The following is a 26,514-nucleotide window of genomic DNA, read 5'->3' on the forward strand; positions in this document are numbered from 1 at the left end:
GACTGAGGAGGGTTCTCGTCCGAAAGGGCAAATAGAAGAGTGCTCCTTTTCTTTCCGTCTACTATCTGCGCGGCAGACGCACAGCATCTGCGGAGTTCATTGCCGTGCTCGTCGCGCATCTCTGGCGACTCTTGCACTACTGAAGCGGTGTGGTGTCCTAAGTGAGTGTAGTGAAGAAGAAGTATATATATATATTTCTTTCTGCAGCGCTGCGGCACCGGATTTCGTGCTCGTCACCTCTTATGCCTGCTTTATGGCCTTTCTCGTACTCGCGCTTCTCCTTTATAACACAACTTTGCTTTCTACGTACACGGCGTTGTTCGCCTTCGACTCATGAAACCCGACGGAGACACAACACGGCTGTGCAAGGTAGATTCGCACACTATCCTCTCTTCCTCAAGTGTGTCTTCTCGCTGCAGCATCCTCTGCATTACCCGAGCCACTCCCTCACGGTACACAAAGCACAAATCCCTCTTACACAAGCCGTCACGTGTGCTGGTTAGAATGTCGCAGGCGGTGAACCACCTCGTCGGCGAGTACCTCGCGCAGGAGTACCCATCTGTCGCCAAGGTCTTCAAGAAGGAGGCGTTCTCGGCCGCTGCCCCACGCCGCCCTCCCTTCGGGGAGAAGGGTCTCGCAGAAATTGTGTTAACCTACCGCACGGAGAAGCCCGCATCGCGCAAGGCGTCGCCAAAGGTGGCGGCGAAGAAGGCGCCCATCCCAGACTCCAGCTCCGACGACGACGAGCCAGTGAAGAAGCCCGCATCGCGCAAGGCGTCGCCAAAGGTGGCGGCGAAGAAAACTGCGACGGACAGCGACAGCTCCGACGACGAGGAAGCACCGGTGAAGAAGTCGGCGTCCACGAAGCCGGCGGCTCGTCCGGTCGAGGACTCCGACGATGATGAGGTGCCAAAGAAAAAGGCCTTCAAGACGGAAGCGCCTGCACGTCGCAGCCCACATAATTTGAACGATGACGGCACCTACCGCCGCTTCCAGCGCATTGATCCCAGCAAGGTGACTTTCCACGCCGACGTCCTGCGAGACAACCGGCCTGCCGAGGAGCACCTGACGCTGCGCCAAAACCAGGAGATGATGCGCACCAAAGGTAAGGGTTTTAATAAGCTGAAGCAGAAGAACAAGGGCAAGTTTTACGGCGCAGGCGTCGACCTCACCGTGCGTGCGTACCAGTTCCCGGACAGTGATGATGAATAGCACCTCCTTTGTGCGTGCATTTGCGCATCGGACACATCGTTGTTTCTTTTAAAACCCTCTTTCTTCGAAATGCAGCGGCACGGGGGAGGGGAAACGGTGTGAGAAGCCGAAGGCACTTTTCTTTTGGTAAGTTACTTAAGTTTCCGTACTTTACGGTCTGCCGTTAACGCCGTGTAAGTTGTACAACGAAGAGTATGATGAACCGTCTTTGTTGGCTGCTGCGCTCACCCACTCATGGAGCGATGCAACGCAGCGAGAGCCGTAACTGCGAGCACTGCTCGAGCAGCCGAACGGGCTACCTGAGAAGGATTTGAGACGCTTCCTGCCACATCGCAATGGCAGCGCACCTTGCAGCGTGTGGCAGCCTAGCTCCTTCTTCCTGTTTGCCCTTCTCCTTTCCCCAGTGTGCGATGAGCACGTGCGTGTATTCGAGAAGGCGGCAGAGAAATCTGTGCGCACGTCACTTCTCTCTGTTCTTCTTCACTTGTGTGTCTGTGTACGTACCGTCGGTTCTCCTCCCTCTGTGTCTTCACTTCAACGCTGTCCTCCGCTGATGGGACCAGCCGAACACGCAACGCGCGACTACACCCGCCACAGCGCAAAGAAACTGGCCCCGTGCTTGACAGGTCGACGAGCAGCAGCAACAACCAGGAAAAGCATCGCCCACGTTAGTCGTACCCTTTTGCTTTGCTTTTCGTTCTTATTATTGTACTCTCCCGTTCTACAGAATCCGCAATGGCGACGACGGCGGCGACTGCCTCTGCGGCTCCGCTGCGGTTGCCCCCCGCTGCTCCGCCGAATGTGCCCGTGCGCCGAGTAGCGACGCTGAAGGGGCATCAGGACCGCGTGTGGTGTGTGCGGTGGTGCCCCACGGCGGCCGTGCTGGCCTCCTGCTCGGGCGATGCCACCGTCCGCTTTTGGAGTCGCCGGCCCGACGCTGCGAAGAGTAAAGGAGGCAGCAGCGGGAGTGCGGAAGAGGAGGAGTGGGCCTGCATTGGCACGCTGGAGGGGGAGCACAGTCGCACCGTTCGCCACATCAGCTGGAGCCCTAGCGGGGAGTACATCGCGTGTGCCTCCTTCGATCACACCGCCACGGTGTGGCGCCGCGACGTGGACAGCGGCGCCTTCGCCTTCGAGATTGAGGGCGTACTGGATGGCCACGAGAGCGAGGTGAAGTGCGTGGAGTGGGCCACGGACAGCATGCTCATTACGAGCTCTCGCGATCACACGGCGTGGATTTGGGAGCGCGTCGACGAGGGGGAGTATGAGTGTGGCGGTGTCCTCACCGGACACGTGCAGGACGTAAAGCACTGCCAATTCATTTTGCCGTCTAACGACCACGACGTGCCGCTGGCGGTGACGTGCGGGTACGACAACACGGTAAAGATATGGTCCGAAGGGCATCATCAAGATGACTGGCAGTGCACGCAGACGCTGACGGCGCACGAGGCGACGGTGTGGGCCACCGCCCTGCAGAAGCTCGAAGTCCCGATGGACGAGGTGCGAGTGGCACACGAAGTGCAGGCATTGCTGCCGCAGCCGCTGCTGTGCAGCTGCTCGGATGACCTCTCAGTTATTTTCTGGAAGCGCAATGCGGAGGGTCGCTTCGTGGAAGTGAGCCGTGCGTCAGGCTTTGCGGAGCGGTCGCTTTTCGACTTGGACTGGGCCCCGCACAACGCCTCCGTAGTGGCATGCGCGAGTGGCGACAACAGCTTCACGCTGCTCGGCGTGTACGCCGCCGACGATGGCGTGCACTCCTGCATCGTGGCTCGCGTAGCGGACGCCCATTTGTCTGACGTGAACTCCGTCAACTTTGCCTCGCACGGCAGCCTTTATGCGTCTGCGAAGGACGCCGATGGAGAGGGCGGTGTGCTGCTGGCGTCAGGTGGTGATGACCGGGTCATTCACCTCTGGCGGGTGCATGCGGATGCGGAGTAATGAAGTCGCAGCTTTCGATTTGTGGAAAATGAAAAAGAGGGAGAAAATAAACAGACCGGTTTCTGTGTCCGTTGGGTGTATGTGACGAGGACTACGGGTAAGAGGCACCGACCACGGTCTTCTTTCAATCTTGTCTGCGCTGTCCTGCTGATCGCCACCTTCGGGGGCCTTTCTTGGCGTCTCGTGTCCCACCTGTCTTCTTGTATTTGTTGTTGTGCGTGGGTGCGGCGTGGCATCTCCCTTCTACTTAAACCTTCTCTCACGTTTCATACATGAAGATGTGAACGATATCGTAAAAGACGAACTGAATTCTCTGAAACTGACGGGCGAGAGTACACGCGCAAACGAAGAGACACTTCACATGGGCTTTGTTCTTCGCTTGTCGTTGGCGTTGTTTTGTGCACTTCACCTGCTGCCGAAGACGCCCTGCCAGAGCGTGGCAACGAGTGTTGATTTGCCTTTCCTATTGCGGCGCGTTGGTTCTCCCTCTCTTTCTCTCTCTTGATGTGACTCTTTCCCCCTCCCCTCCTCCCTCGAACGCTGTCTTCGTTGCGCTTTCCACGCATCTCAGTCGTTTGCTACTCCGAAAGAAGAAAGATAGAAAATACCTCTCATCGTCTCTCACCCTTCACAAGCAACACTCAGCTGTTACCATTTTCCCTGCTTTAGCTTTTGCGCCACCGTGCTCGCTCTGCTTGCTTGACCATAAACTTTCTTTTCCTTTCTCCTCTCTATTCGCTGCAATTTTTCGCCTTTCAGAGAACGCGAAGAGCTCCTTTGTTGTTGCTCTACCTATAAAGCAGACAACCAACACGTTCGTTTATCCGCTCAAGGACAGCGAACACCATAGAACAGCATCATTAACTCACCTCCTCCCTCTCCCTTTCTATCTTCTACTAAAAATATATATATTGCCTCTCGGTGCACGTTCTCTTTCTCGGTGTTACTTTCGTTTGTCCCCCCTCCCCTTTGGGAAGCCTTACGTGAGCCGCCTCACTTGAACGGAGCAACGAGCGCACGTGCAGTCTCCTTCGACGCCATACATCTAAACTATCGGGCACACCGCTGCATCGACGCCAGTGCCGCGGCTTCTTCGTGGATCGACTGCGTTTCATCACTTGCTGCGGTGTAGCACGACGACGATCACCGCCGAAGCGTTCTTGTGAGTTCTTTTTCTGTTTTTTTTCTCTGTCCCCCTCCCCTCTACAAAAAGGGAAAGGAAATGGCTCACACTTCTCCTCTGACGGACTGCACGCGGGACACGATCCAGGCCATGAACCGCACCGCCGGTGTCAACGCCAGCAGCTCCCTCTCCAAGTCGGCCAAGTTGCGGCGGCACAACCCGTACGCCAGCCGCCTCCTGGCCCCAGAGGACTCCGTGGAGTTCAACAACAGCATTCTGAACTCCCCCCTCTCTGCCCGGCACTCCCCGCTGAACTGGGAGGCGCGCGCCTTCGATCCGACCTTCATGTACAGCAGAATCAGCACTCCTTACATTGGCCAGTCCTTCTCCAGCCTGAACTCGGATGCGCAGGTGCGCCGCAGCCTCTTCGGGGACAGCCCGGCGGCGCTGGCCGTCAACCACTGTGCGGAGGCGCCGGCGGTGGAGCACAGCAGCAACAACATTCACATCAGCGTGAACGTTGCCCCGACCCCCGTCAAGTCCGCCGGCGCGGCGAGGAAGGCCATTGGAAAGATATACGTGGGGGGTCGCCCCGTCGTGGTGCCGCGCTACGACAACGAGGTCAGCGTGCAGCTGCGCAGCGGGGAGACCACCTTTGTGATTCATGATATTTACAGCCTGCTGGTCCTGGAGGAGGAGACGCGCGACTTGGTGGGCCTCTCCGTGATGGTGGAGGGCGACCGTGGTGAGGACCTGGGCGTCGTTACCGCGTTGCTGAAGGCGGAGAGTGCCACGGCGCCTGCCACACCGTCCAAGACGGAGGCAGAGGAAAAGGACAAGGCTTCCTCTCACTCCGCCAAGTCCCTCCCACGCGTGCTGCGCGTTGCGTCGTCCGCTGAGCTACAGCAGAACGAGGCCCTGCCGCAGCTGGAGGCCGAGGCCCTCGCGTACTGCCACGCCTGCCTCGCCGAAGTGCAGCTCGCCGTGCCGATTGCTGTGGAGGGCGTCTTCTTCCAGTTTGACCGCAAGAAGCTCACGGTGCGCTACACCAGCGACGCCTACGTTGACTTCAACGACGTGACACGGCTGCTCCACAAGAAGTTCAACTGCCGTATTTGGATGGATCAGCTGAACCGCGAGGTCGTCAGCAGCACCGAGAAGCGCAGTCGTCGGGCGGAGCATGGTGGCAAGAAGTCCGGCGGGGGCAACCAGCGCAGGAACGCGCAGAAGCGCAACGACTCGTAGTCGCCGTCTGCCGTCTGCCGTAGCCCCTTTGCGCCTCATACCTCCTTTCGTTCTTACCGGGCAGCGCCGTGGACACGCCTATTCATAGCGTTGCTCGCTGGACGTGATGAAGGCGTCTTCGATCTCTTCTTGATACACAACAGCGAGAAGAGAGAAAAAGGACGGCCCACAACTCTTCTTTCCCTTTTCCTCTTTTACGTACCTTCTTCCTTTGTAATATCCGTCTTCGCTTTTGACGAGGACAAAGGAAAGAAGGAAAAACAATCGAGTGCCTTCAACCTCGCATGTATTCAGCGATCACATGTCGGTGACACCTCTGCTTGAGCATACATTATACCCAACTCGTTTCAATAAATATGCCAATGGAGTGTTTCACTAAAAATTGAGGTGCAGAGGACAAAAAAAAGCTGTAGTAAGTAAATAATAATAAAAAGGAGATTAACTGTGCTGCTTTGAATGTTTTTAGCTAGCGTGTGTGTGTGTGTGTGTGAGTTTGTTATTGCTGCGGTTGCTGTTTTTGTTTGTTTCTTAATATATATTTTTTCTCTCTAACGTCCCTTTCTCGTCGTTTTTCATTTTTTCCCTTTTCTGTAGTGATGCACGCACACCCCTCCATAGAACGCAAATTGAATGTATTCTGTGTTTACTTGCTTGGCACCTTTCTTCATTGTTTTTCCCTTCTGTCCTGCTTGTTGCTTTGCCTTGTCTTATTTCTTTTTTTTGCGGAAAATGAAATCAAAACTACTGTTACTCTACGACGATGATGGCGTTCGATGAATGAGTCGTTTGTTCTTCTTTTGGATATTCCTCTTTTTTCTTCTCTCACCACAAACGACTGGGAGCGAGTGGCTCGTATATTGCTCCTGTCCCGTGCCCCTGTCTTTTCTTCTTTTGCTGGTGTTGGTTGCTGTTTGCTCTCTTCCCTTGCTGCTCTCCGTGGCATCTGTCGGTATCGTTGTTCTCCACTTCAATCGGGGCAAATTCGCATCGTTTTTGAGGGCTCGTATATAGTTCGTTTCGTCTTCTTTTTTGCTGCCTTTTCCCCCCTCTGTTCTAGTCTCTTTGTCTCATTTAAGTCTTATGTTCTTGATTCTCTCTCTCTCTCTATATATATATATCAATTTTGTTTTGTGGTCTTTTACGCTTTACTGGTGTTTGCGCTCTGTGCCTTCTACTTGCTTCATCGCTGTGACTTCGCTCTTATCAGAGAGCCACGAGCGCACGCAAGCGCGCGTGTCACAGGCGGACCGGTGGAGGGAGCAGCCGCAACGCAGCAACGCTGTCGCTATAGCTATACGTTATCTTCCTTTGTTGTTTGCTTTCATCTCATTTTCTTTCATTTCTGTAGGACTTCATTTCTCCTTTCTTTAGGCAGACACGCCCAAGCCCATGAGTACTATATTACGTTGTCATCGGCGACCGGCCGCGGTGATGGCGTTCATCTGCCGCACCCATGTTCGCGCCCTCTGCGCTGTCTCATCGCATTGCGGCACCTAGTAGAGAAGCTACTCTTGACAATCGTTAGCTTCCTTATTAGTATTATTATCACTACTCCTATGATTTTGATACGCAGATGTACGCTTTCTATTGTTTTTTACCTCTTCTTCTTTTTCCTTTCTGGTCTTTTGCGGACTTATCAAAAAACGAAGACTTTGAAAGAAAAACTTTCCCCTTTCTTTTCTGTGCCACTGCCGCTTTCGGTAGCGAAGTGGAAGGCCGCTTCTATACATCGTCATGTATACGTAGAGCTGTATTCCATGAAAGCACATCGACCGTTCTTCATGGGTTCCACTGTTGCAGCGTGGAGCAAGCGAATGCTTTTCTGCAAAAGAAAAGAAAAACAAATAAAAAAAGCTGATGCAAGTTTGATGCTTACGTGCTTCTTCTCGTGGGGATTTTTCTGTGAGCCTGCGAGGGGAATGGAAGGGACGGAAAAAATGAGTTGAATGTGATTGGCAGCGGAGAGATTGGCGGATCTCGGTCATTTAGGGTAATGCTCTAAACTATCTTCTCCTTTTCTATTACCTCCTGAATCCTGGTTCTTCCGTATTCTGGTTTGCCTGGCACAGTTGTTTTCAGCATCGAGAGAAACTCCGGTTTTTCGCTGAAATCCACCCGCCCACCCCCGGTCCCTCCCACGACAGGGACCCATGGGATCCTTAAAAAGATCCATGATTTTTGTTTTCCTTGCACTTCGTAAAGCGATACTCTCTGAGAAAAAGTCCGACGACAAACACGACAGATAAAGAAGAACGGAATTGGGGCAGATACTAGATAGTGAAGAAACAATGAGTAGCCTTGATGGGGACATTGATGCCAGGTACTCGCTAGTTATGTATTTCCCTAAATGCCGTGCAATCACTTCGACTCTTGACTTCCTATCCTTCTTTTTCGCCCTTCTTTTGGTTTCCAGGTCTCTGGGCACGCGCGCCTCGGCGACATCTCTTTTCCTTCTCTGCGCGCGCAAACCGAAAGTTCGCGCCGTGTAAAAGAAAGCTTAAAGACAAACATATCGGATGGGAAGGATGCTCTCGGTGCCGCGTGATTTGACCGCCGACTCATTTTCTGATTATTTTCTTCTGTGTTGTGTTCTTCTTCTTTGAAAAGAAGATGAATTTTTAGCGTGTAGTTTTTGTTTTAATTGTATCAGCGTCTGCACAGTCGCATGAGGTGTAGCACGCTTGCGAGAAGACGTGCATGCTTTCATTCTGTTTCTTCTTTCCCTTCCCCCTGTGTGTGTAACCTGCTGAGTGAGTGGTGAACACCTTCCTCGCAGCTGTATTGGCCGGAGGTGTACGGTAGCCACATTCGCAGATTCTCATTGCTGATTTCTTCTTTTCTTTTCCGTTTTCTCCCGAGCACGAATATACACATTCTTGTTCTTCTCTTTGTTGTCATAATTATTTAACCTGCAGTACCTCCCTTGTTCTGCTTTTGCGCGGTGCAGAACAGTAAATAAGTAAACTACAAATGATCGTGAGGGTAACGCACGCACGCACAAGGAGACAGGTGCTTCAACTCCACACCCGAGACAGAACTCAAGTGAACATCAGCAACGCTAGCAGTGTGGGGCACGCGGAAAGCGGGATAAGAGCTGGCGCAGAGCAAGCGCCTCTGGTTTTTGCCTTTTCGGCAGCGCTTTCTCCGTGTCGCTGCTCCTGTTGGCTTTTGTTTCTTTTTCAATCCCTGCTGGTGGGTTTGCGGGAGAGGAAACAAAGCCAGCGAAGGATGTCTGGGGTGCTGGCGTGGAGTCTCCTTCTTCCATCTCTTATCATTGCTATACGCCTCTCTTCAAGTTTGTTCTCCCCCTCCTTCTGGAACTCAACGACATATGCTTATGTTTTCTTCTCACCTTTGCCTTCCGTTTCTATTTCTTCAAAAAACAAAACTCCCTTTTTCTTTCATTAGCGGTGGCGTCGCAAAGAGTTTTCTTGTATTATTAAAAAAAGTCAAGAACTATCGTGAAGAAAAGGCATCGTCGCCAGCTAACGGAAACCGTGTCTACTTAACGGATGCTGACATTTAAACGGAACTAGTCTTCTCCTTCTTTTTTCTTCTTTTTCTTTCTGATGTACGCACGGATTGGCTAGCGAGTAACCGCACGTTTCACAGCGGCTGTGTCTCTTCCTTCCTCTCCCTGTCTTCCGTCATTTCCTTCTGTTCTCCTCCTTCAAAACCGTAGCGAAGGGTCGCGTTCTTCTTTGCGTATGGTCTAATTCCTTCTTTGTTTCTGTTTACGTACTATACACCGACTTGCCTAAACGCCTTTCATGCTTCCTCATTGATCAGCGGAAAAAATAACATGTGTCTACCTTTGTCCACTTTGCAGTGGTGAAGCTCTTGTAGTTCAAAAAAAAAAATAAACAAGAAGAAACGAAAATGGAATCACGAAGAAAGAGAACTGGCGCCTGTAAGCGAGGTATTGCTGTCCTCACTGTTGGGGAGACCGGCGCAATTGACGCCTGCTTCCTCTGTACGTGACGCTGGTTTAAGAGTTAGTCGTCGATACAATAAGCATTTATATATATATGTGTTTATACACTTTCAACCTTGGACAGCACCCCCTGCGCACCTGTGTACACGGCATCATCGCTGTACTCGTTCGATAAAGAAGGTAAGCGTCGTTGCTGTAAAGCGCATGAACTGTGTAGTTTGTGTGTGCGTGTGTGAGAGTTTGTTCGGTGGCCGCCCCACCGTATGTCCAACGCTACTGCATTGGGTGCTTTCAATGGAAACCTCCCACTTCTCTCCTCCGTCCTCGCCTGCACGTTAAGTCGACCCTTCATCGTTAGTTGCGTAGAGCACCGCAAAATATTTTTCTTTTCTTATTGCCTGTAGCGTCTTGGCGTTTGTTGCTTGTTGTTGCTCGCTATATCTTTTCCTTTCTTCTTTCTTCTTGGAAATTTATAGACTCTAAAGCAAACAAAGAGAATGCCGCGCGACACGCACATCCTGCGTTTCAAGGTGGTGACGGTGGAGTGCTCCTCGCTGCCCAACGGCCAGCAGTACACCATCATGTACCACCGCGGCAGCACCAACCGATCCACCCCGTGCTACTCCGCCCAGAACGGCGTCATCAACTTCGCGGCCATGCCGGAGGGCGCGGCCGTGGTGCACTTCAAATCGGGCCACAGCGGCACCCGCTTCGCCCCCAAATATATCCGCTTCATGATTGAGGAGTACACGCGCGGTATGCCGCGACGTCTCGTGGGGGAAACGGAGCTGGACGCGACGCAGGTGTTGAAGGGGTTCTCGAACGTCGGGGCGGGCATCCTGACAGTGGTCTTCCGCCTGTACGGCACTACCGCGAAGATGAAGGTGGCCGTCCTCGTCTACCCCGACCATGCCCCGCCGCTCTCCTTCGACGGCCTCATCGACCCTGCCGACGTGGCGGCCCCGGAGGCGCCGCAGACGGTGAAGGTCATGAACCGTGGCGAGGCGATGATGATTCTGATGGGCCTCGAGACGTTGCTGGAGCGGCAGCGCACGATGGAGGCGGCAGGCAAGAGGCCCCCGCAGTCGCGCGAGGAGAAGAAGTTGGTAGAGTTGGAGGAGCGGCGGAAGGCCCTCGTCGGCTCGGAGGGCCTAGCGACGGAGGTGGTGAAGACGCGCTGCGAGGAGGTGGTGGCGGTGCAGTTCACTGCCCTCGCGCGGAAGCACCGCAACAACTTCGTCGGCGAGACGGCCGCGTACTTGCGCGAGATGGCGCTGCGCAGCGGGGAGGAGTTCGCCAGCGAGGACGCCGACAAGCACGATGCAGCCACCACGCAGGAGCAGCTCAACCGCGTCAACCGCAGCATCGACGACGTGGACGCGCAGCGGAAGAAGTTGGAGGAAGAGCAGGTCGCCCTCGGCCGCATTCAGCACAAGGTGGACGTCACGCAGGAGCTCTGCGCGAACCTCGACAAGGTCGGCCAGCTCGACGCGAAGCTGAAGCTGCTAGAGCAGTCCCGCGACGCACTCGCGGCGGCTCTGCTGAGGCACGCGGAGAAGAAGGACACGGAGCTGTCGAGGGAGGTGGCGGCGATCAAGGCGCGCATCGCGGCCCTGCAAGGCGAGCAGCAGCAAATGCGGAGCAAAGTAACGCACATGGTGGGCGTCGCTGCGGGGCACGTCGTGAAGTGGGCGCGGAGCAAGAACCCACCGGAGCCAGAAGTGTCGACGGGTCTGCGCACCGGCTCGCGGCCGACCGCCGCCTCCCCGCGCAACGTCGTGGACGACTTGTTCAGCAACGCCGACAAGCCGGAGCGCTCGAAAGAGGCACAGATGCTCGACGATGTGCAGCGGCGTCAGGTGATGGGTGCGCTGAAAGGGATGCGCGCCTCCGCACCGCCGCCGACGGCCCACTCGCCCACGTCGGACTCCTCCAGCTCGGGTCACCGCACCCCGCGCGACCTCTTCGCCGGTCAGGAGGGCCTGCCGTCCATGGGCGACTTCAGCTCTGCCGCCGACAAACAGAAGAAGGAAGCCGAGGAGGCCGCGGCGGCCAAGAAGAAGGACGCGGAGAAAGCGGCAGCGAAGAAGCCCGTGAATGAAGACCCGTTGAAGCCGTCGGGACTCGGCATAGACATGTTCTCCGCACCACCGCCCTCCGCGTCCTCCAGTTCGCCGAAGGGGATGCCGTCGACGAACGACTACACCCGGCCCTCCTTCGCCGCGAGCCAGCCGGAGGTGCAGCCGATGTTCGACCTCAGCGCCATGGGCCAGTCCGAGACGTCACGCCGCACCGGCATGGCCAGCCAGGACGCGGGCCCGGGCTTCGTGCTGGAGCCACAGCGGCCGGAGCCGACCCGGACGGGCCCGCCAGCGCCGCCCGCCGTCACCGTGTCACCCGCCTACAACAGGAAGGACGACCCGTACTACGACGAGATGGACGACTTCACCGTACCGCCGGACAACGACAACAACGCGTACGCCGCCGTCGAGTTCACGGGTGGGTTTCCCGGTTTTGGCGATGACACGACGTCGTCGCCGCTGCGCGCCAACGCGGCTGCCTCGTCAAGTCCCGCGACGGCGGCCGGCTACACCGTGACGCGGCCTACGTTCGACTTTGGTCCAAGTGGCGGCTTCAACGACGACGTCGGCACGATGGGCGGCGGCGGCGGTGCCTCCATGAACCCGCCTGCGCCGGCCGCCTTCTTCGGCGGCGGCAGCAGCGAGGAGCCCTCGACGACGAACCGCAGCGCGGAGGACAGGAACAACCCCTACAGCGGAATCAGCAACCTGCCCAACTACAATTTCGGGAGTTAAAGGGGGAAAAGAGAAGACGAATGCGCTTCTTGTTTGCCGGTGAGTATTCCCGCTGCGCACAACTATCTGTCTCTCCATCTATCTATATATTCATTTATTGGATTCCGTTTCTTTCCATTGATTTGGCTTAGATATATCTAAGCTTTCTCTTCCTTCTTTGCGTCGTGTGAATTGACACCCGGCGTATTACGGCCGAGCTCGAACGGAAGGGAAAGGATAGTGTCTCGATTTCTGTTGTCTTCGGTATTTCTTCCTTATTGCTGGTCTGTCGTTCTGCTCTTTTCTGTCTTGTCTTCTGGTTGGAAAGGAACTTTTTCGATGCTGCACGGATTTTTATTTCTCCCGTGCTTTGCGTGTTTTGCGTGGGTAGTGTCACTTTCTTTCGTTGGGGGTGTGCGTGCGCTTGTGTGTTATTATAGCTCCTCTTCTTCTTCTCTCTCTTGCTGCACTTGTTGTTCATGCATATCGAATCAGAAAGCTAGAGGTGGCATTGATGTCGCCGTGGCCGAATCGATGGTGGACCTCCAACTTTTGTGTTCCCCTAGGAGAACAAGCACGAGAGCAGCTGACAGATCACCATGGACGTCGTCGTCTTCTCTCTCCATATTTTCTTCGGATGTGACGCACGCTGTGGGAGTCAGCAAATGCGAAGAAGCCTGCTGGGAAAAAGCCGTGGGAACACCTCTCTCTCCCTCTCGCATGCATACACCCACATTAGAGCGCGTTGTGATGGATGGTCCGAGCTGATGCAGTTTGGTATTCCCGTCGAGCTGTTGTTACTGTCGTTTTAGTGCCGTTCCCACTCTCATCATCTCGACCTCCGTCCTCGTCGCTGTCGCTCCTCCGCTCCTCTGCGCGATGCCATTTTGTAGGTGTGTGGTGCCAACAAACGAAAGAGTCGCGTAGAGACATCGTTGGAGTTTTGTTGTTCCCGAAGCAAACCGCTCAGCACCGCAGTCCCCCACACGCTTGTGCGCATCGGTATACGTCCACGCCGCGTCGAGGAGGCAGCGTCTGCTGATTGGCTCACATTCTTCTTCTGTTGTTTTATTTCTTCTTCTCTTCTTGTGGTGTTGTGCGGAGATGCGAGCGCGTGTTTGCCTCAGCGTACGGTCTGCGCTGCGCCGCCCACGCGGCCCGGCCGCCCAAACCGCTGCCCTCGTAGCCGTCATTGCCCGCCGCACCTTCGTGGACACGCCGATGCCGGACGAGGCCGTCGTCTCCGGCATGTCGATGCCCAACGTCGCGGCCCCGCCGGCCACACCGATGGGCGACCCTTCCTCTGACTCCGCGGACGGCCTTGGCTCCTCCTACGCCTACCCGCTCGACGTGTCCAACGCGGCGTTCAAGCTGTACGGCGAGCCGAATACCTTCGGCGCCGGCGACGCTAACCGCATCTTCTCCTCCGCGAAGATCCACAGCTACGATCCAACGATCCTCTTCAACGACCTCCGGCTGCAGGACGTGCGGAGTACAGAGGTGAACGGCACCGGCGGCTTCAGCGGTGCCGGCGGCGGCGGCAGCGGCGGCGCTGACACCGCGTCAACGGCCGCCGTCGACGCGGAAGCCGCGACCCGCCAGGCCGAAGATGAAGCGAACAATGCGGAAATGCGCTCGGGGCGCAACAAGCAGGTGGCGGGTGGTGCGGCGGCCATGGCGGCGGCCATGCTCGACTCACGCCGCGCCGTCGACGGCATCGCTCTTGTGCCGGGTCACCCGCTGCCGGTCGTCTTCCCGCGGCCGGACGGGCTGCCGCCGCCGCTGCGCTTTGTGAAGAAGTTCGGCCCCGGCGGCGCCCAAAAAACACGCGCCGGCAAGCGTCTTCGGCAGGCGAAGGCGGAGAGCGAGGAGGACACGGACGCGGCGATGTACGGCGAGGTGATGGAGAGCGAGGGCCGCGTGGAGTCCACGAGCCTGCAGCACAGCATTGCGTGGAAGGTGCAGGTGCTCGACGAGCATCACAAGCCCGCACCCGTGAAGCCCTTCCAGCACTTTCGCGAGGCGGCCGATGTGCTGCCGCACCGCGTGATGCAAGGGCTCGAGGACTCGGGTTTCTCGCGGCCGACGCTGCTACAGTCCGCCGCCATCCCGCAGCTCATGCGCGGACGCGACGTCGTCGGCGTATCGCCGAACGGCAGCGGCACCACCGTCGCCTACGCCGTTCCCTCCATCGCGGTGTTGGTGAAGGTGAAGGCGGCAGAGAAGGGCGACACGGCGGTCGCTGACAAGGCAAAGTCTTCTTCTCCGGGTGGCGACGCAGCAGCGGGAGGTTCGTCCACCGTCGCACAAGAGCAGCCGGAGGAGCCGGCGGCTGCGGTGGTGGCCCACCCCATAGTCGTTGTGCTCTGCCCCACCCGTCAAACCGTCATGCGCACCGCCGCCATGTACGTCAGCCTCACCGGCGAGGACGTGCGTCTTATCACGGCCTACCGCTCCACCGCGGAGGAGGAGGAGAAGCAGCGGGCGGCCATTCAGAAGAAGAACGGCTGCGACGTGCTCGTGAGCACCCCCGCACGTCTGCACGCCCTCCTGCGGGATGGTGTGGTGGATGTGGACAACACCCACGTGATGGCCGTCGACAAAGCAAACGAGATCCTCGAGGCGGCCCCAACGCCGGACGGTGTGTCCATGCGGGAGCACCTGGAATTTGTGCTCAAGAAGACGAAGGACAACAGGGTGGCGCATCAGCTGTCCGTCTGGTGCAGTGAGGTGGTGCCGGCGGTGGAGTCGATGGTGCACCGCTACATGTCCCCGCTCGCCGTGACCGTCATGGTGACCCGCGAGGAGCACACGAACGTGAACGTGCGCCAGATTTTGTACGCGCTGCCCAGCAAGGAGGACCGCATCAAGGCGATCCAGCGCCTGTACGACACACGGGCCATCTTGAAGCGCCATCAAGTCGTCGTCTTCTGCGCCTACCGCGAGACGGCGGAGCAGGTGGCCGCCGATCTGATCAAGGCGCTCGCGGCGCCGTCGTCGATGGTGAAGTTCGTGCACAGCGGGCTGCGGGCGCGGCGACGCAACGAGGTGCTGAAGTCCTTCCAGCACGGTGACATCCGCATTTTGGTGGGCACCGACGTTGCCACGAAGCGGCTGGACGTGGAAGAGCTGGAGCACGTCATCCACTACGACCTGCCGGCGTCGACGGAGATCTATATGCAGCGCGTCAGCCAGGTCGGTCGATCCGGCCGCCAAGGGACGTCGCACACGTTCCTCACCGCGGGGGATGCGCGGGTGCCGCTCATCGCGAAGTTTGTGGAGAAGCAGACGGGCCACGCGTTGAGTGAGGAAACTCGAGCGATGATCCGCGACATCGAGGCGTCCGGCGGAGAGGACAGCTGGGACACGCCGGTGCTGCGCCTGCAGAATCACGCCGCGTCGAACACGAAGTGGCGCGTCCGTGGCCGTCGCGAGATGCGGCAGCAGGTGGAGTCCCTCTCGGGGTTTCTGTCCGAGTCGGACAAGAAGCCGCTGGGGACATCGTCCTAGAGAGGAAGGGAGTGGCGCCCACCGCCATGAGAAGAAGGGGCGGGGGTGTTGCCGTTGCTGCAAGAGCCGCGCCAACGACAAAGCGGTGATGTATGGTTCGCAGTGCTGAGTCTCTGCGGTGCGTGTTGTGTACGAGGCGCGTCAGCGCTGCGGGCGTACGGGGCGGCGGCCCACCAAAACAAACCAAAAAAGGGCAGCTGCTTTTTTTTTTAGCGTTCCGTCAGAGGAAACAATCAAATGGTAAAACTTGTGCGCGGTAACGACAAGGACGCAGCGCACCTTTCTCTTCCTTTATCTTCCTCCTCTTTTTTCTTTTTTTGAAGTAAACGAAGTTTGTTGTGGCGACGTAACTAAGGAAGCGATGGGAGACAAGCCGTGGGGATGTGGAGAAGGCCACGCGGTTGCGCAGGCAACACCGCACCTCCTTTCTTTCCTATTATTGAAGAAAAAGAAAATGCTTTCGTTCATTTGCGCAACCGAAAGCCCTCGGTTATTGTCACTTTCCGTTTTTTCTTTTTGGCGACGCAGTAACGCAGCTGCATTCCATCAAAACGAAGAGAGAAAGAGAGAGAAGGAAAAGCTGAGCTGCCGAAATGAGATGCGTGCTGTCCACCTCCGGGTAACGCTGCCGTATTTTGCCTCCGTGGCGTGCGCTGGCAGGGCGAACCGCAACGGGCGCCTTGTTGTTGTTGTTTTCCCACTACGGATGGGCAACACGCGGGCGGTGTCTCGTGTCTCATCATAATAAGAATAAAGAAAATGGAGCGCGTTGTTGGTGCATAAGCTCTCTGTCTCCTTTCTCTGCTCGCCTTTACCCCTCCTTCCTCTTCTCTTTTCCACTACGCCTCTTAATAATACTAATACTAATACACCGATGCCTCTCTGCGTTTCCAGGGATGTGTACATGGCAGTTCACGTAAGCAGAATTATTTCGTCACTTACACAGACTTCTTAGGAAAAAGAAAGAAACACAGAATTGTTTTTTTATTTATAGTCCCTCCTCTTCCGTTTTATTCGTGTTGACCAGAAAAGAGAAGAGACAGGCAGCGCGGCGTCCAACTGCTACCACGCGCCGTTGTCCACTGTGAAGGGGGAGGAGAAAAAGGAGGATACACTTCTCTTGGATTCCTTTCCCCCCCCCCCCGACTAAAGCCTTCTTCGGAGGTTTTCGTTGGTGTTTTTCGTTTGGTTTTTGATTAGTGTGGTGATTCCTTTCGTGCGTTCGCATATATATACTTTATTGTTTTCTTCCCCCTCCCTCCTCTTGAACCCGTTCACCGTCGTCCTCTTCTCTCTTTCATTAAGGGTGCTGTGGGACTGACCTCGCCTCGTCACGCACACGCACACGCACACGCGCGTACCTGCACGCACGCATCCACGCGGGAAAGGAAAGAAGGAAAAGACGCGTCGCACTCGTCTGGTTTTTCTTTTTTCAGTAAAGCGTCATCCTTTTCGTGTTTTGCTTTCTTCTCCTTTTCTGGCAGGGAGCAGTAGTGCCGCGGTTTGACGCCTCGTTCTTCGCCAATTTCTCGCTCCCTCCCTTCCACTTCTTCGAACTGCGGAGAAGAGTTGTGGTGGCACGCCGGACACGCCGAGTGGAGCCAAACACCGTAAAAGCAGCAGGCAACTCAATACGAGGTGGGCTTACGTAACACTCGAAAACAAAGGTGCATTTCTCATTACAGTGCTTTTTCGTTCTTTTTCATATATAAAAAGAATTATAGATAACTCATTAAGGGAAAAATAATTCGAATAATCGACTTGGTTTAAAGGTTTAAAAGGCATAAGAAAAGGTTTATAATCTCGTTCTGCGTCCGCGTGCAAACGTGTGGGCTCCGAGGCAGCAGAAAGCGATCAAAGGGCTTTGAAGAAAGAAAGAAAGAAAGAAAGAGGAAGAAGACGCACCGCAACCGAACTGCTCACTCGAGATCCTCCCTGTTTTTATTTTCTTTTGTAGTTTGTTTGACTTGTCAAATCGTCTTAACCACCTTTTTATATATGCTTTATTTTTCTTCCTGTTATCTATTCTGATTTAGTGTATTTAAGAAAGGAATAAAGAACAGCAACAGAAACGGCAGTGTCAGCGACCTTTTTTTTTCTTGTTTTCATCGTTGATCGAAACGGCAAAGTCAAGAATACTGTTCTTCACATTTGTTAGGCTTTGTGCCCGTACATTCCCTCGCCCCTTCTTCTCTGTCTTCAACGCTGTTTCTCTTCCAACGCATATTCCAAAACGATCTCAATATTCCGCTTCATCTCTTTGTTTCTTCTATTTTCCTTCCTTGACTTGTATTGACGCACCTTCCTTTTTTCTATATATACACTTTTTGTATTTGCAAGAGTCAGTGCCTTCGTATGGGTGAAGAAATATAGTTATAGAGGAAAGTGCGTGTTTTGGTATTTGTTGACTATTTTCTCCACCTTCTTTACTCTGGCGTGCGTGTACGACCCTGTGTCTTGCTCTATTTACTGCGTAACTCGTGCGAGAAGCAAAGGGATCCGTCGTGTTAGGTTCTCCTCATCATTGTTCAACGCTCTCCGTCTCTCTCTCTTTTTGTTTGTTTCTCTTGCCTTTGTTGTTGTTGTTGTTGTGACGCAGCTGGAAAGGTGCGGCGGCAACGTCTTTTGTTGTTTGTTTGTTTGTTCGCTTCCAAAGCCGGTCCCGTTATCGGCGTGTTTCTTTCTTTTTCTCTTGTTTCACGCGTTCTTCCGTCGCCTTTCGGACTGCGACGTGCGGTGTCAACTTGAAGGAGGAAAAATTTTATTCTTTTTTTGTTCTTTCCCCCGCTGAACGGCCGGAGCGGGGAGAGAAGAAAGGAAGGTGTTGGTGCGCATGATAGCCGTAAATAGCGTAAAAAGAGAAGAAAAAACTTCCTTTTCTGAATCCCGGCTCAGAGCTGCCTCGTACGTGGCGCGTCGTGCGTGATTTCCTTAAACTCAAAGGAAGGAAGAGCTCGGCTAAGGTGCGACGTAAATCGTACTGGCATTCGTTTTATCTCGGATTGCTTGTTTACTGTTTTTGGTTTTATTTCTGTTAACGACGTAAAACTCCCTTCTTTTTTTTCATTCCTCCGTAAAGAAGAGAATAAAGTTAAAGATGGGGGACTTTGAATTGCAGATGCGGGCCCTGCAGTACTCCGCCGAGGCCGGCCCGGCGTCGCACGTGAACGAGGACGCCTTCTCCACCAACGTGGACGCGGTCCACGGCGCAGACAGCGGCGTCGCGGCCCTCGCGGGGCGGCCGACCTTCTTCCCCGGCCTCACCGCCGAGGACGACGACGACGACGAGGAGAACCCGAACGATGTGCTGCTGCGCCTGCTGAATGAGGTGCGCGCGGTGGACAGCGACGTGGAGGCGGACAGCGGCCGCGGCGGCGTCATCGACCGCAGCTCCGACGAGAACGCGGCCGGGGTGCTCTTCTCCGTGACGGACAGCAGCGGTGGGGCGAAGGGGTTCGCCGCGATGTACGGCGGCGCCATTCGCTCGTCAGCGACGGCCACCGCTACGGCGGCGGGCGGCGGCTTCACCGTGGAGGGCAACGCGTCCTACTCCTCGGCGGCCAGCCTGCCGCCACCGCCGCCGCCGCCACCGCCGGCGTACGGCACGCCCAGCACTGCCCCCCGCAGCCCGTTTGTGAACTGCTACTCCGGCATCCCGCACCTAGCCACCACGCCGGCCTCCATCAAGCCGCCACCGCCGTCGTTTGCGGAGGCGATGGCGAAATCTCACGGCACCCCCGTCTCCCTGCCGGGCCGACCCTCGCCGTCGCAGGAGCGCTCACCGGCGATGGCGACGTACGTGCCTCCGATGCCGGCGGCTCCGCAGGAAACGGTGCTGCTGCGCAACGGCAACGGCATCTTCTTACTGCAGCCGCTGTCGAAGCTCACGCCGCCATACACGCCGCCGGCGGGGTGCAACTCGCCGCCGGTGTCGCCGCTGCCGAGGTACTCGCTGCCGCCGGCGGCCGGCATGGCGGGGCCGAACTCGTCCATCACCAGCAACACCTTCCTCGGCACCTCTGTCGCGCAGGTCGGCACCGGGCGGACGGGAGCAGCGGCTGCGGGGCCGGTCAGCGAACCACCGCACTACGCCTCCTACAGCGTCGCAGGCGGGAGCTCCTTCATTGCGTCGGCGCCGCCATTTGTCTCGGCGGTGAGCTCGCTGCGCGGCACGCCGTCGTTTGCTGCGGCGCCGCCGCCGTACACGGGCGGGCTGTGAAGCGGGGAGAGAACGCAAGAAAGCAGAAGAAAATCAAGCTCCCCAAGGTGGGACGCTGGATGTACGTGCACACAGCACTGTGTGCGTGTGTGTGTGGAATACATATTTGGCACGGTGACACGTGAGGTGCGGAGAGAGGGCCACCGCCGTCGCGCCACCTTGCGTGGAAACAAACGCGTTGTTGCCTTCTTTCTTTTACATGCATTTTTTCTTTGTCTTCTTCGTCTTCACTGCTTTTGCTCTTCTGTTTCTCTTTTGTTTTACTGTTGTTCTTGTGTTTTGGGTTTCTTTGTCACGAGCGACTTCATCCGAAAATGAGGTCACTCGCTCTCTCTCTCTCTCTCTCTCTCTCTCTCTCTTCGTTCTTTTCCTTTCCATTCCCGTCTATTTCTCGTTGGTGGTCACACGCAGCTGCTGTCCGCCAATTCTATTTGCGCTGCTGGCGTGCGAGTAAATCCCGTTGCTCTCTCGCCCTCCTCTTCGTGACGCTCGTCGACAAGAGGGAAGAAAAAAGAAAGAGTCAACAAGGGCAACAAAGGAAAAAAAAAACAGCACAATTGGACAGTACGCTTTCCTTCTCTTTCTTGCGTGTGATCACACATAACGTATGTTTCTTTGATGACAGCTGCCGCTATTCATGTATCTGCTTTCTACACACATTTTGGTTTATTTATTCCCACTTCTCTACGCTTTTTTATTGTTAAGTAAGCGGAAGTGCACGGCTTCTGTGCTGGGGAGTCGAAACTTTGTTTTGTTCAGTTTTCTGACTCCACCGTCTCCCTCGTTTTCTAAAAAGAAAAAATATTTGTTTACTGTTACCACCCTCTCTTTTCCTGCGTCCTCTCTCTCCGTTGATGATCTTTTCTTTTGCTTTCTTCGTTTTCCCTCTGTTTGAATATCTCCTGGCGATTGCCAGCACAGTGACTTGGTGCGTTAGTGCATGTGGTGGTGGTGGTGCTCCTCTTAGAACAGACACGGCCATTTAAGCAGTACACATAGGTGTGATTGTGTGTCTGTGTCTGTCTGTGTCTGTCCATGTCCGTCTCTGCGCGTGTGAGGAGGGCAACGGCGTGTGCTGTCTCGGTTTTTCCCTTTTTCTCTTGTTATGTTTCTCCCTTGTTGCCGCTGCGATCGTCGATGTTTTTCTTCTCCTCCTTTTTTCATGGAGGACACGACAGAAAGAAACGTTCCTCCACGCCGTCGTTCTCTCTCCCTCTCTCTGCCTCTCGAACATTGTTTCAAAAGGAAAAACGGAAATGAAGATGTGTGGGACCGCTGGTCCTATCCACTGCAAATCGTTTGCTTGTTTGGTTCTGGTTTGCTGCAGCTGCTGCTGTTGGTGGTCGTTTCAATTCCATGTTCTTTAAGTGTTTTTTTGTAGAGGTCTAAACATGCGTTGACATGAAATCTGTTCCCCCCTCCCCTCGCTTGCTCCTCTCCCTTTCTTTTCCTTTTCTTTCTTCTATTCACCTCCCTGTCCGATGTCGCGTCCGGCTCGAACTGACTCGGTGAGGAGGGGGGTGGGTGGTGGCCCAGCTGAGATGGAGGGCAGCGCCATCATGCAAGCATGGTTTCAATGTTAGCCGTACGAAGAACAGAGGAAGACGGAGACAGGTATGAGGAAGGGGGGGGGGGGGGGGAAAACTGAAGACGACGGCAGAGTTTTAAAAAAAAGAAGCCTATTGCCCACGTACGTTGTTATGATTTCGCTCTCTCTTCTCTTTTCATTTCTATTTTCTGTTATTGTCAGATCGTTTGGATATATCTTCTGTAAACTGTGTGGCGTACGTGTGACGCCTGTGAATACCCAGCGCACGCCTCTTCTTTATTATAATCACCATTTTTTTCTTCTCCGTTGTTTTTTTTAAAGCCTTCCGCCCATTGCGACTTGATTGGGATATCAAAAGAGAAAACAAACAAACATGCATATCTATCTATCTATCTATCTATCTATCTATCTATATATATATATATATATATATATATATATATATATATATATATATATATATATATATATATATATATATATATATATATATATATATATATATATATATATATATATATATATATATATATATATATATATATATATATATATATATATATATATATATATATATATATATATATATATATATATATATATATATATATATATATATATATATATATATATATATATATATATATATATATATACTACAATGATGGTATTAAAGTGTACTAATCCAATGACTTGTGCGTTTAATAATAATAACAGTAAACTCCATCTCCGTAAAAAGAACAGCGTCGAAGCGTTACGCGTTGCGAGGGGCGCTGCGCTCAGCCTACACAACAACAATGCAGAGGAAAAATAGTTCTTTCTTTCCGATTCACGTCTCCTTTTTTTTTTTGAATGAGACAGGGTGAACATCGAACGAGCGTACGAAGACGGTCCAACCCCGAGGTATGTGGTGTGTGCGTGTGCTTCCATTGGAGCAGTATGTGTGGTTTTGCTGTTCTCCTTTGCCATTTGGTATGGCGACAGGACTGCTCTCCATTTACCATCTACAACCTCCATCTTCCTCCTCCTCCTCTCACGCGGGGCGTACGACATCACCATAAACGCGTATACGCGTCTGGGTGTATTTGACTTCTGCCGCGCACCGCCTACACTGCGCATGTGAACTCACCCGATGCTCAGCACAAGAGAGTCAGTAGCGCATGCATACGTGGCTCGCTGCATCGCCCACCCCTACATTCACACATCTCACACAATATATATATATATAGTGAAGAGCGATCTTCATCTCCTTCACGGAACCTTAAGGGCACACACACACAACTTTTTTTTTCTTTTTGCAAGCGCACTTCGTTGTACGTACGCTCTTCGCCTCAAGCAACGTAGATACAACTATATATATTTATATCCATCTTGTTGTTTCGTTGCTCCAGCTGCTGTTTTCCCTCTTCTTTGTTTTGTTTTGATCTTGATGGGCCCAAACCTTTACGCCGGTGCACCGCTGTGATTTTTTCCCCCATCGCTGATCGTAATTTGAAAACAAAAACTTTCTTTTTCTCTTTTTTCTCTTTTCTTTCCAGGTGTGCTTGAAACATTATTTTGTCAGATTCTGGAGATTTTGCTTCCTGCGTGGTGTGTGCGTTGCTCTTCTTATTTTGGGTGAGTCTTCTCTTCTCCTCTCATAACCTGCTCCGTGCGACGCGCATCCCACGGCGGTTCCTCGCCCCAACAACTTATTATTGTCATCATCATTTCAGTCGCCGAGGTTTTTTTTCCTTTTGGCTCCTGCGCTGTCGGAGCGCGCTGACTTCGTCGCCATTCTTTATTATTTTACTGCTCGATTCAATTCCTCCTCTTCTTCTGTTTTACGTGACGTCGCTCCCGCTCTGCCCCGCTGCCCGACATCGCCGCCAGTGAAGGGCCTCGGAATCACGTGAGCGCAGACACACTCACGCACACATACACAGACATTCACAGAAGGAAGAAGGAAAGAAGGATAATACAGACCGTCGCAGGGCGCGGCGTAGCAGGTTGCTCTTTCTCCCATTCAAAAGACGCAGAAAAAGGATTATTTCTGCTGCGGAGGTCGCTGCTGTCAACGCGTGCGAGACGGGTTCCGTTAAAAGATAGAAAACGAAAGGAAGCGTAGTTCGTATCGCCGTCTGCCGCTGCAGCGCTGGTGGGGCGCCTGAGCACATTTTTAGTTTCGTTTTTTCCCCCTCTTTTTCCTGCTGTTGCTTTAGCTGGAAGAGCGCCACGACCGATTTATATTTTTCTCTCCTTCCCTCACCGCGTTCTCCGTAGCAGCATTTGCAGGCCGGCGCTGCTGTTTGAGAGAGCACCAACAGCCAAAGCACGAGCGCGTGATGGAGGCCGCTGCGCCGTTGGCGGGGCCCACCGCGCCGCACTCCCGCACCGCTTCCAAAACCACCATCATCTCCGCCAATTTCACCAGCGTCGGCGAGGCGAACTTGGTCACCGCCGCGGCGAACGCTGTCGCCGGTGAGAAGCCGGTCCCGCTTCACGATAGTACACCACGGCGTCGGCCTTCTTTCATGGACCCGCAGCAGCAGCCGACGCCGCGCGGGTCTCTGCAGTGGCCCTCCAGCCACCGCTCCTTCTCGAGCGCCGCCGCCACCCGCGACAGCTCGCGCCACTCGCAGGCCACGGACCGCGTCAACGCAGGGGGCGGCTTCAACGTGTCGGCGACGGCCAGCGTGCGGGGCCGGGCACCGAGCAGCACTTGCCACACACCAATGTCTTCACGCGACGACCAAAGCGACAACCGTGCCTCGGCCTTGAGCGGCGCCGGTCGTACCGGCACGCGGTGCGGTCGTAGCCTCGGCGCCCTCCCCACCGCCCCTCCGCTGGTGGATGTGGGGGACTCGCCCTCGCAGGGCCCGCAGAGCGCCTCGCACAGCCTCTACACGACCGGCTTCTGCACCCCGCGGGACAGCGCGACGGCCCCCGGTCACGGCCGACATCCGTCGCCCTTCAGCGGGCACAGCATCAGCGCGACGGTGAGCATCGGCGCCGCGAACCTCTCTACGCCGGCGCCGCCGCCTCCGCTGGACGACTTCGAGGGGGAGGCGGCGACCCTCACCCGGGCGGTGCTGGAGGAGAAGGTGGACCAGATGCGCGGCGAAAACCTAGTCCTGCGCACGGCGGTCTTACGTCTGCGGGAGGCGCTGGCCACCTTGCAGGAGGGCCTGCGCGCGAACTACGCCGACATCGAGCGTCGACAGGACAGCATCGCGAATATGCTACTGCGGCGGCTCGAGGCAACGAAGCGGCACCGCGCCAAGCTGGTCGCCCACCTGCGCAACATGGAGCTGGAGAAGGCCTCCCAGGAGAAGAAGCTGCACGACACGAAGCAGAGCATCAAGGATCTGTCGAAGCACCTAAAGCGAGAGGAGCAGGAGATCGCGGAGCGGCTGCAGGGGCGGCTGCAGAAACTACACACCCAACGCGAGCAGCTCGACCGCGTGCTCGCGGAGCAGACGAGCTCCCTGCAGCAGCTGGAGCAGCTCGTGCAGGAGGTGGAGGATATGGGTCTGGGCGAGGGCACGGCGGAGGGCGGCAGTAGCGTGATGGCAACAACCCCGTCTGCGCTGACCACCGCGGATGCATCAACGGTATCGGCAGTACCAGCACCTGCGGCTGCGGTGCCTTCCCTCGCACACGTGGGAGGCGGCGTCTTGGCCACGACGTTCCACGAGCGCAGCAGCAGCCGGGTCAGCGGCGCGAGCTCCAACACGGCCACCACCACCGCCGCCGACGCCGCCTACGACCCGAACGCGATGATCCGCTACCTGCGCGAGGAGATTGCCGCGGCGGAGAGCCTGCGGTCCGATGCGCTGAGCCAAGCTGACCAGTATGTGGCCACTCGCGAGCGGTTAGAGCGTCGACTGAAGCGGGAGAAGGAGCACAAGGCGGAGCAGGAGTCCCGTGCGGAGGCCCTGCGGCAGGAACTGAAGAATGCAAGCACTGCCGTAAATGAGAAGGTTGCGTCGCAGGAGACGGCGCTGGAGATGGAGCTGGACCGGCTCTTGAACAGCTCCCGCATCGGTGGCGACATCATCTCCAGCGCCAGCAGCACCTGCGCAACGCCGAAGTTTCGGGCAGTGAGCGCCGTCGCGAGTCGTGGAAATTCCATCTCCCCGTACATCGGGGGGCTGGCCACACCGGCCGCTGCTGGGGCTGGGGCTGGTGGCAGTGTTCCAGGTGCGGGTGCGGGAGACGACGACATGCGGGCACTACCGCAGCACCCCCCCGACCCCTTCCTGCTGCCCAGCAGCGGTGCGCCTGTGTCGTTCGCGGGGCATATCGATCTGGCCGGCCCGGCCATCCCCTCCTCTGCCGCCGCCTGCCCCATTGGCATGGTAATCGGCGATGGAGCGGCTCTCCGCGCCTCCTCCTCCATCCACATGAACACCTCCCTGAGTCGTGACGAGACGACGGCCTCGTCGGAGGGCACACCGCACGCGACGCGGCTGCTGGTGCAGGACACCGCGCGCATGGTGGCCCCGCGGCCTGTTACGTCGTCGGAGAGTACACCGCGACGGACACCGCTGACCACGCCGCAGCTGAGCACGTCGCACAGTCCGGCGGCGTAAAGCGAAGTTGTTGCTTCTTCTTTTACTATCTCTCTCTTCTTCAATGCGTACGAATGCGCTCACGCACGTGCATGTGTGTGTGGTTTCATTCGGTGTTGGTGGGGGATCGGTGAGAGGGGGTAGCGCCAAATGGCTTTGTTTTACCTCCCTCGTCTCTTCGCCCTTCCCCGTCTTCTTGACTGTGCTGGGCGACAAAGAGCAGTCGCAAAAGGAAGAAGAGGGAGACTTGTGTATAGAGACGGGACACACACACACACAATCAACGGCTCTTAGTAAACGCAGCCGTTCTTGTTATCTTTCCTGTTTCCGCATCGTTCACTGCACACACGCACACCCACACACACAGATGCACAAAAGCGACTTCCTTCTTCTTAACTCCTCTTGCGATCGACTCCTTATTCGGTTTTCTTTTTTC

The 26,514-nt window shown here is 55.3% G+C and overlaps 8 protein-coding genes across 10 annotated transcripts; all 8 read left to right on the forward strand.

Moving 5' to 3' along the window:
* Positions 1–347: 347 nt before the first annotated feature.
* Positions 348–1,212, forward strand: ABB37_08063 (hypothetical protein; the record flags this gene model as incomplete). Its single annotated transcript, XM_015806923.1, has 1 exon — positions 348–1,212. The coding sequence occupies exon 1, from the start codon at positions 505–507 to the stop codon at positions 1,210–1,212; it is 708 nt and encodes a 235-aa protein (XP_015654318.1). The 5' UTR covers positions 348–504.
* A 561-nt stretch (positions 1,213–1,773) lies between these two features.
* On the forward strand, positions 1,774–3,150 carry ABB37_08064 (WD-repeat containing protein; the record flags this gene model as incomplete). The annotated part of the gene is made up of 1 exon (XM_015806924.1): positions 1,774–3,150. Exon 1 carries the CDS (start codon positions 1,948–1,950, stop codon positions 3,148–3,150), a length of 1,203 nt encoding a protein of 400 aa, XP_015654319.1. The 5' UTR covers positions 1,774–1,947.
* A 569-nt stretch (positions 3,151–3,719) lies between these two features.
* Positions 3,720–5,518, forward strand: ABB37_08065 (hypothetical protein; the record flags this gene model as incomplete). Of its 2 annotated transcripts, none has more annotated exons than XM_015806925.1 (1): positions 3,720–5,518. In XM_015806925.1, the coding sequence occupies exon 1, from the start codon at positions 4,424–4,426 to the stop codon at positions 5,516–5,518; it is 1,095 nt and encodes a 364-aa protein (XP_015654320.1). In that variant the 5' UTR covers positions 3,720–4,423. The 2 variants fall into 2 exon arrangements, with proteins under 2 accessions (XP_015654320.1, XP_015654321.1); XM_015806926.1 differs by having other exon boundaries at positions 4,126–5,518.
* Positions 5,519–8,488: 2,970 nt separating this feature from the next.
* On the forward strand, positions 8,489–8,926 carry ABB37_08066 (hypothetical protein; the record flags this gene model as incomplete). Its single annotated transcript, XM_015806927.1, has 1 exon — positions 8,489–8,926. One exon carries the CDS (start codon positions 8,489–8,491, stop codon positions 8,924–8,926), a length of 438 nt encoding a protein of 145 aa, XP_015654322.1.
* Positions 8,927–9,790: 864 nt separating this feature from the next.
* ABB37_08067 (putative mitochondrial hypothetical protein) lies at positions 9,791–12,268 on the forward strand (the record flags this gene model as incomplete). Of its 2 annotated transcripts, none has more annotated exons than XM_015806928.1 (1): positions 9,791–12,268. In XM_015806928.1, exon 1 carries the CDS (start codon positions 9,950–9,952, stop codon positions 12,266–12,268), a length of 2,319 nt encoding a protein of 772 aa, XP_015654323.1. In that variant the 5' UTR covers positions 9,791–9,949. The 2 variants fall into 2 exon arrangements, with proteins under 2 accessions (XP_015654323.1, XP_015654324.1); XM_015806929.1 differs by having other exon boundaries at positions 9,809–12,268.
* Positions 12,269–13,138: 870 nt separating this feature from the next.
* Positions 13,139–15,757, forward strand: ABB37_08068 (putative mitochondrial DEAD/DEAH box helicase; the record flags this gene model as incomplete). Its single annotated transcript, XM_015806930.1, has 1 exon — positions 13,139–15,757. Exon 1 carries the CDS (start codon positions 13,352–13,354, stop codon positions 15,755–15,757), a length of 2,406 nt encoding a protein of 801 aa, XP_015654325.1. The 5' UTR covers positions 13,139–13,351.
* Positions 15,758–16,649: 892 nt separating this feature from the next.
* Positions 16,650–19,976, forward strand: ABB37_08069 (hypothetical protein; the record flags this gene model as incomplete). The annotated part of the gene is made up of 1 exon (XM_015806931.1): positions 16,650–19,976. The coding sequence occupies exon 1, from the start codon at positions 18,855–18,857 to the stop codon at positions 19,974–19,976; it is 1,122 nt and encodes a 373-aa protein (XP_015654326.1). The 5' UTR covers positions 16,650–18,854.
* Positions 19,977–22,663: 2,687 nt separating this feature from the next.
* On the forward strand, positions 22,664–26,099 carry ABB37_08070 (putative mitochondrial hypothetical protein; the record flags this gene model as incomplete). The annotated part of the gene is made up of 1 exon (XM_015806932.1): positions 22,664–26,099. Exon 1 carries the CDS (start codon positions 23,850–23,852, stop codon positions 26,097–26,099), a length of 2,250 nt encoding a protein of 749 aa, XP_015654327.1. The 5' UTR covers positions 22,664–23,849.
* Between the last annotated feature and the right edge of the window lie 415 nt (positions 26,100–26,514).

The sequence above is a fragment of the Leptomonas pyrrhocoris genome (assembly GCF_001293395.1).
Source record: "Leptomonas pyrrhocoris isolate H10 chromosome Unknown, whole genome shotgun sequence".
Taxonomy (NCBI): Eukaryota; Euglenozoa; class Kinetoplastea; order Trypanosomatida; family Trypanosomatidae; genus Leptomonas; species Leptomonas pyrrhocoris.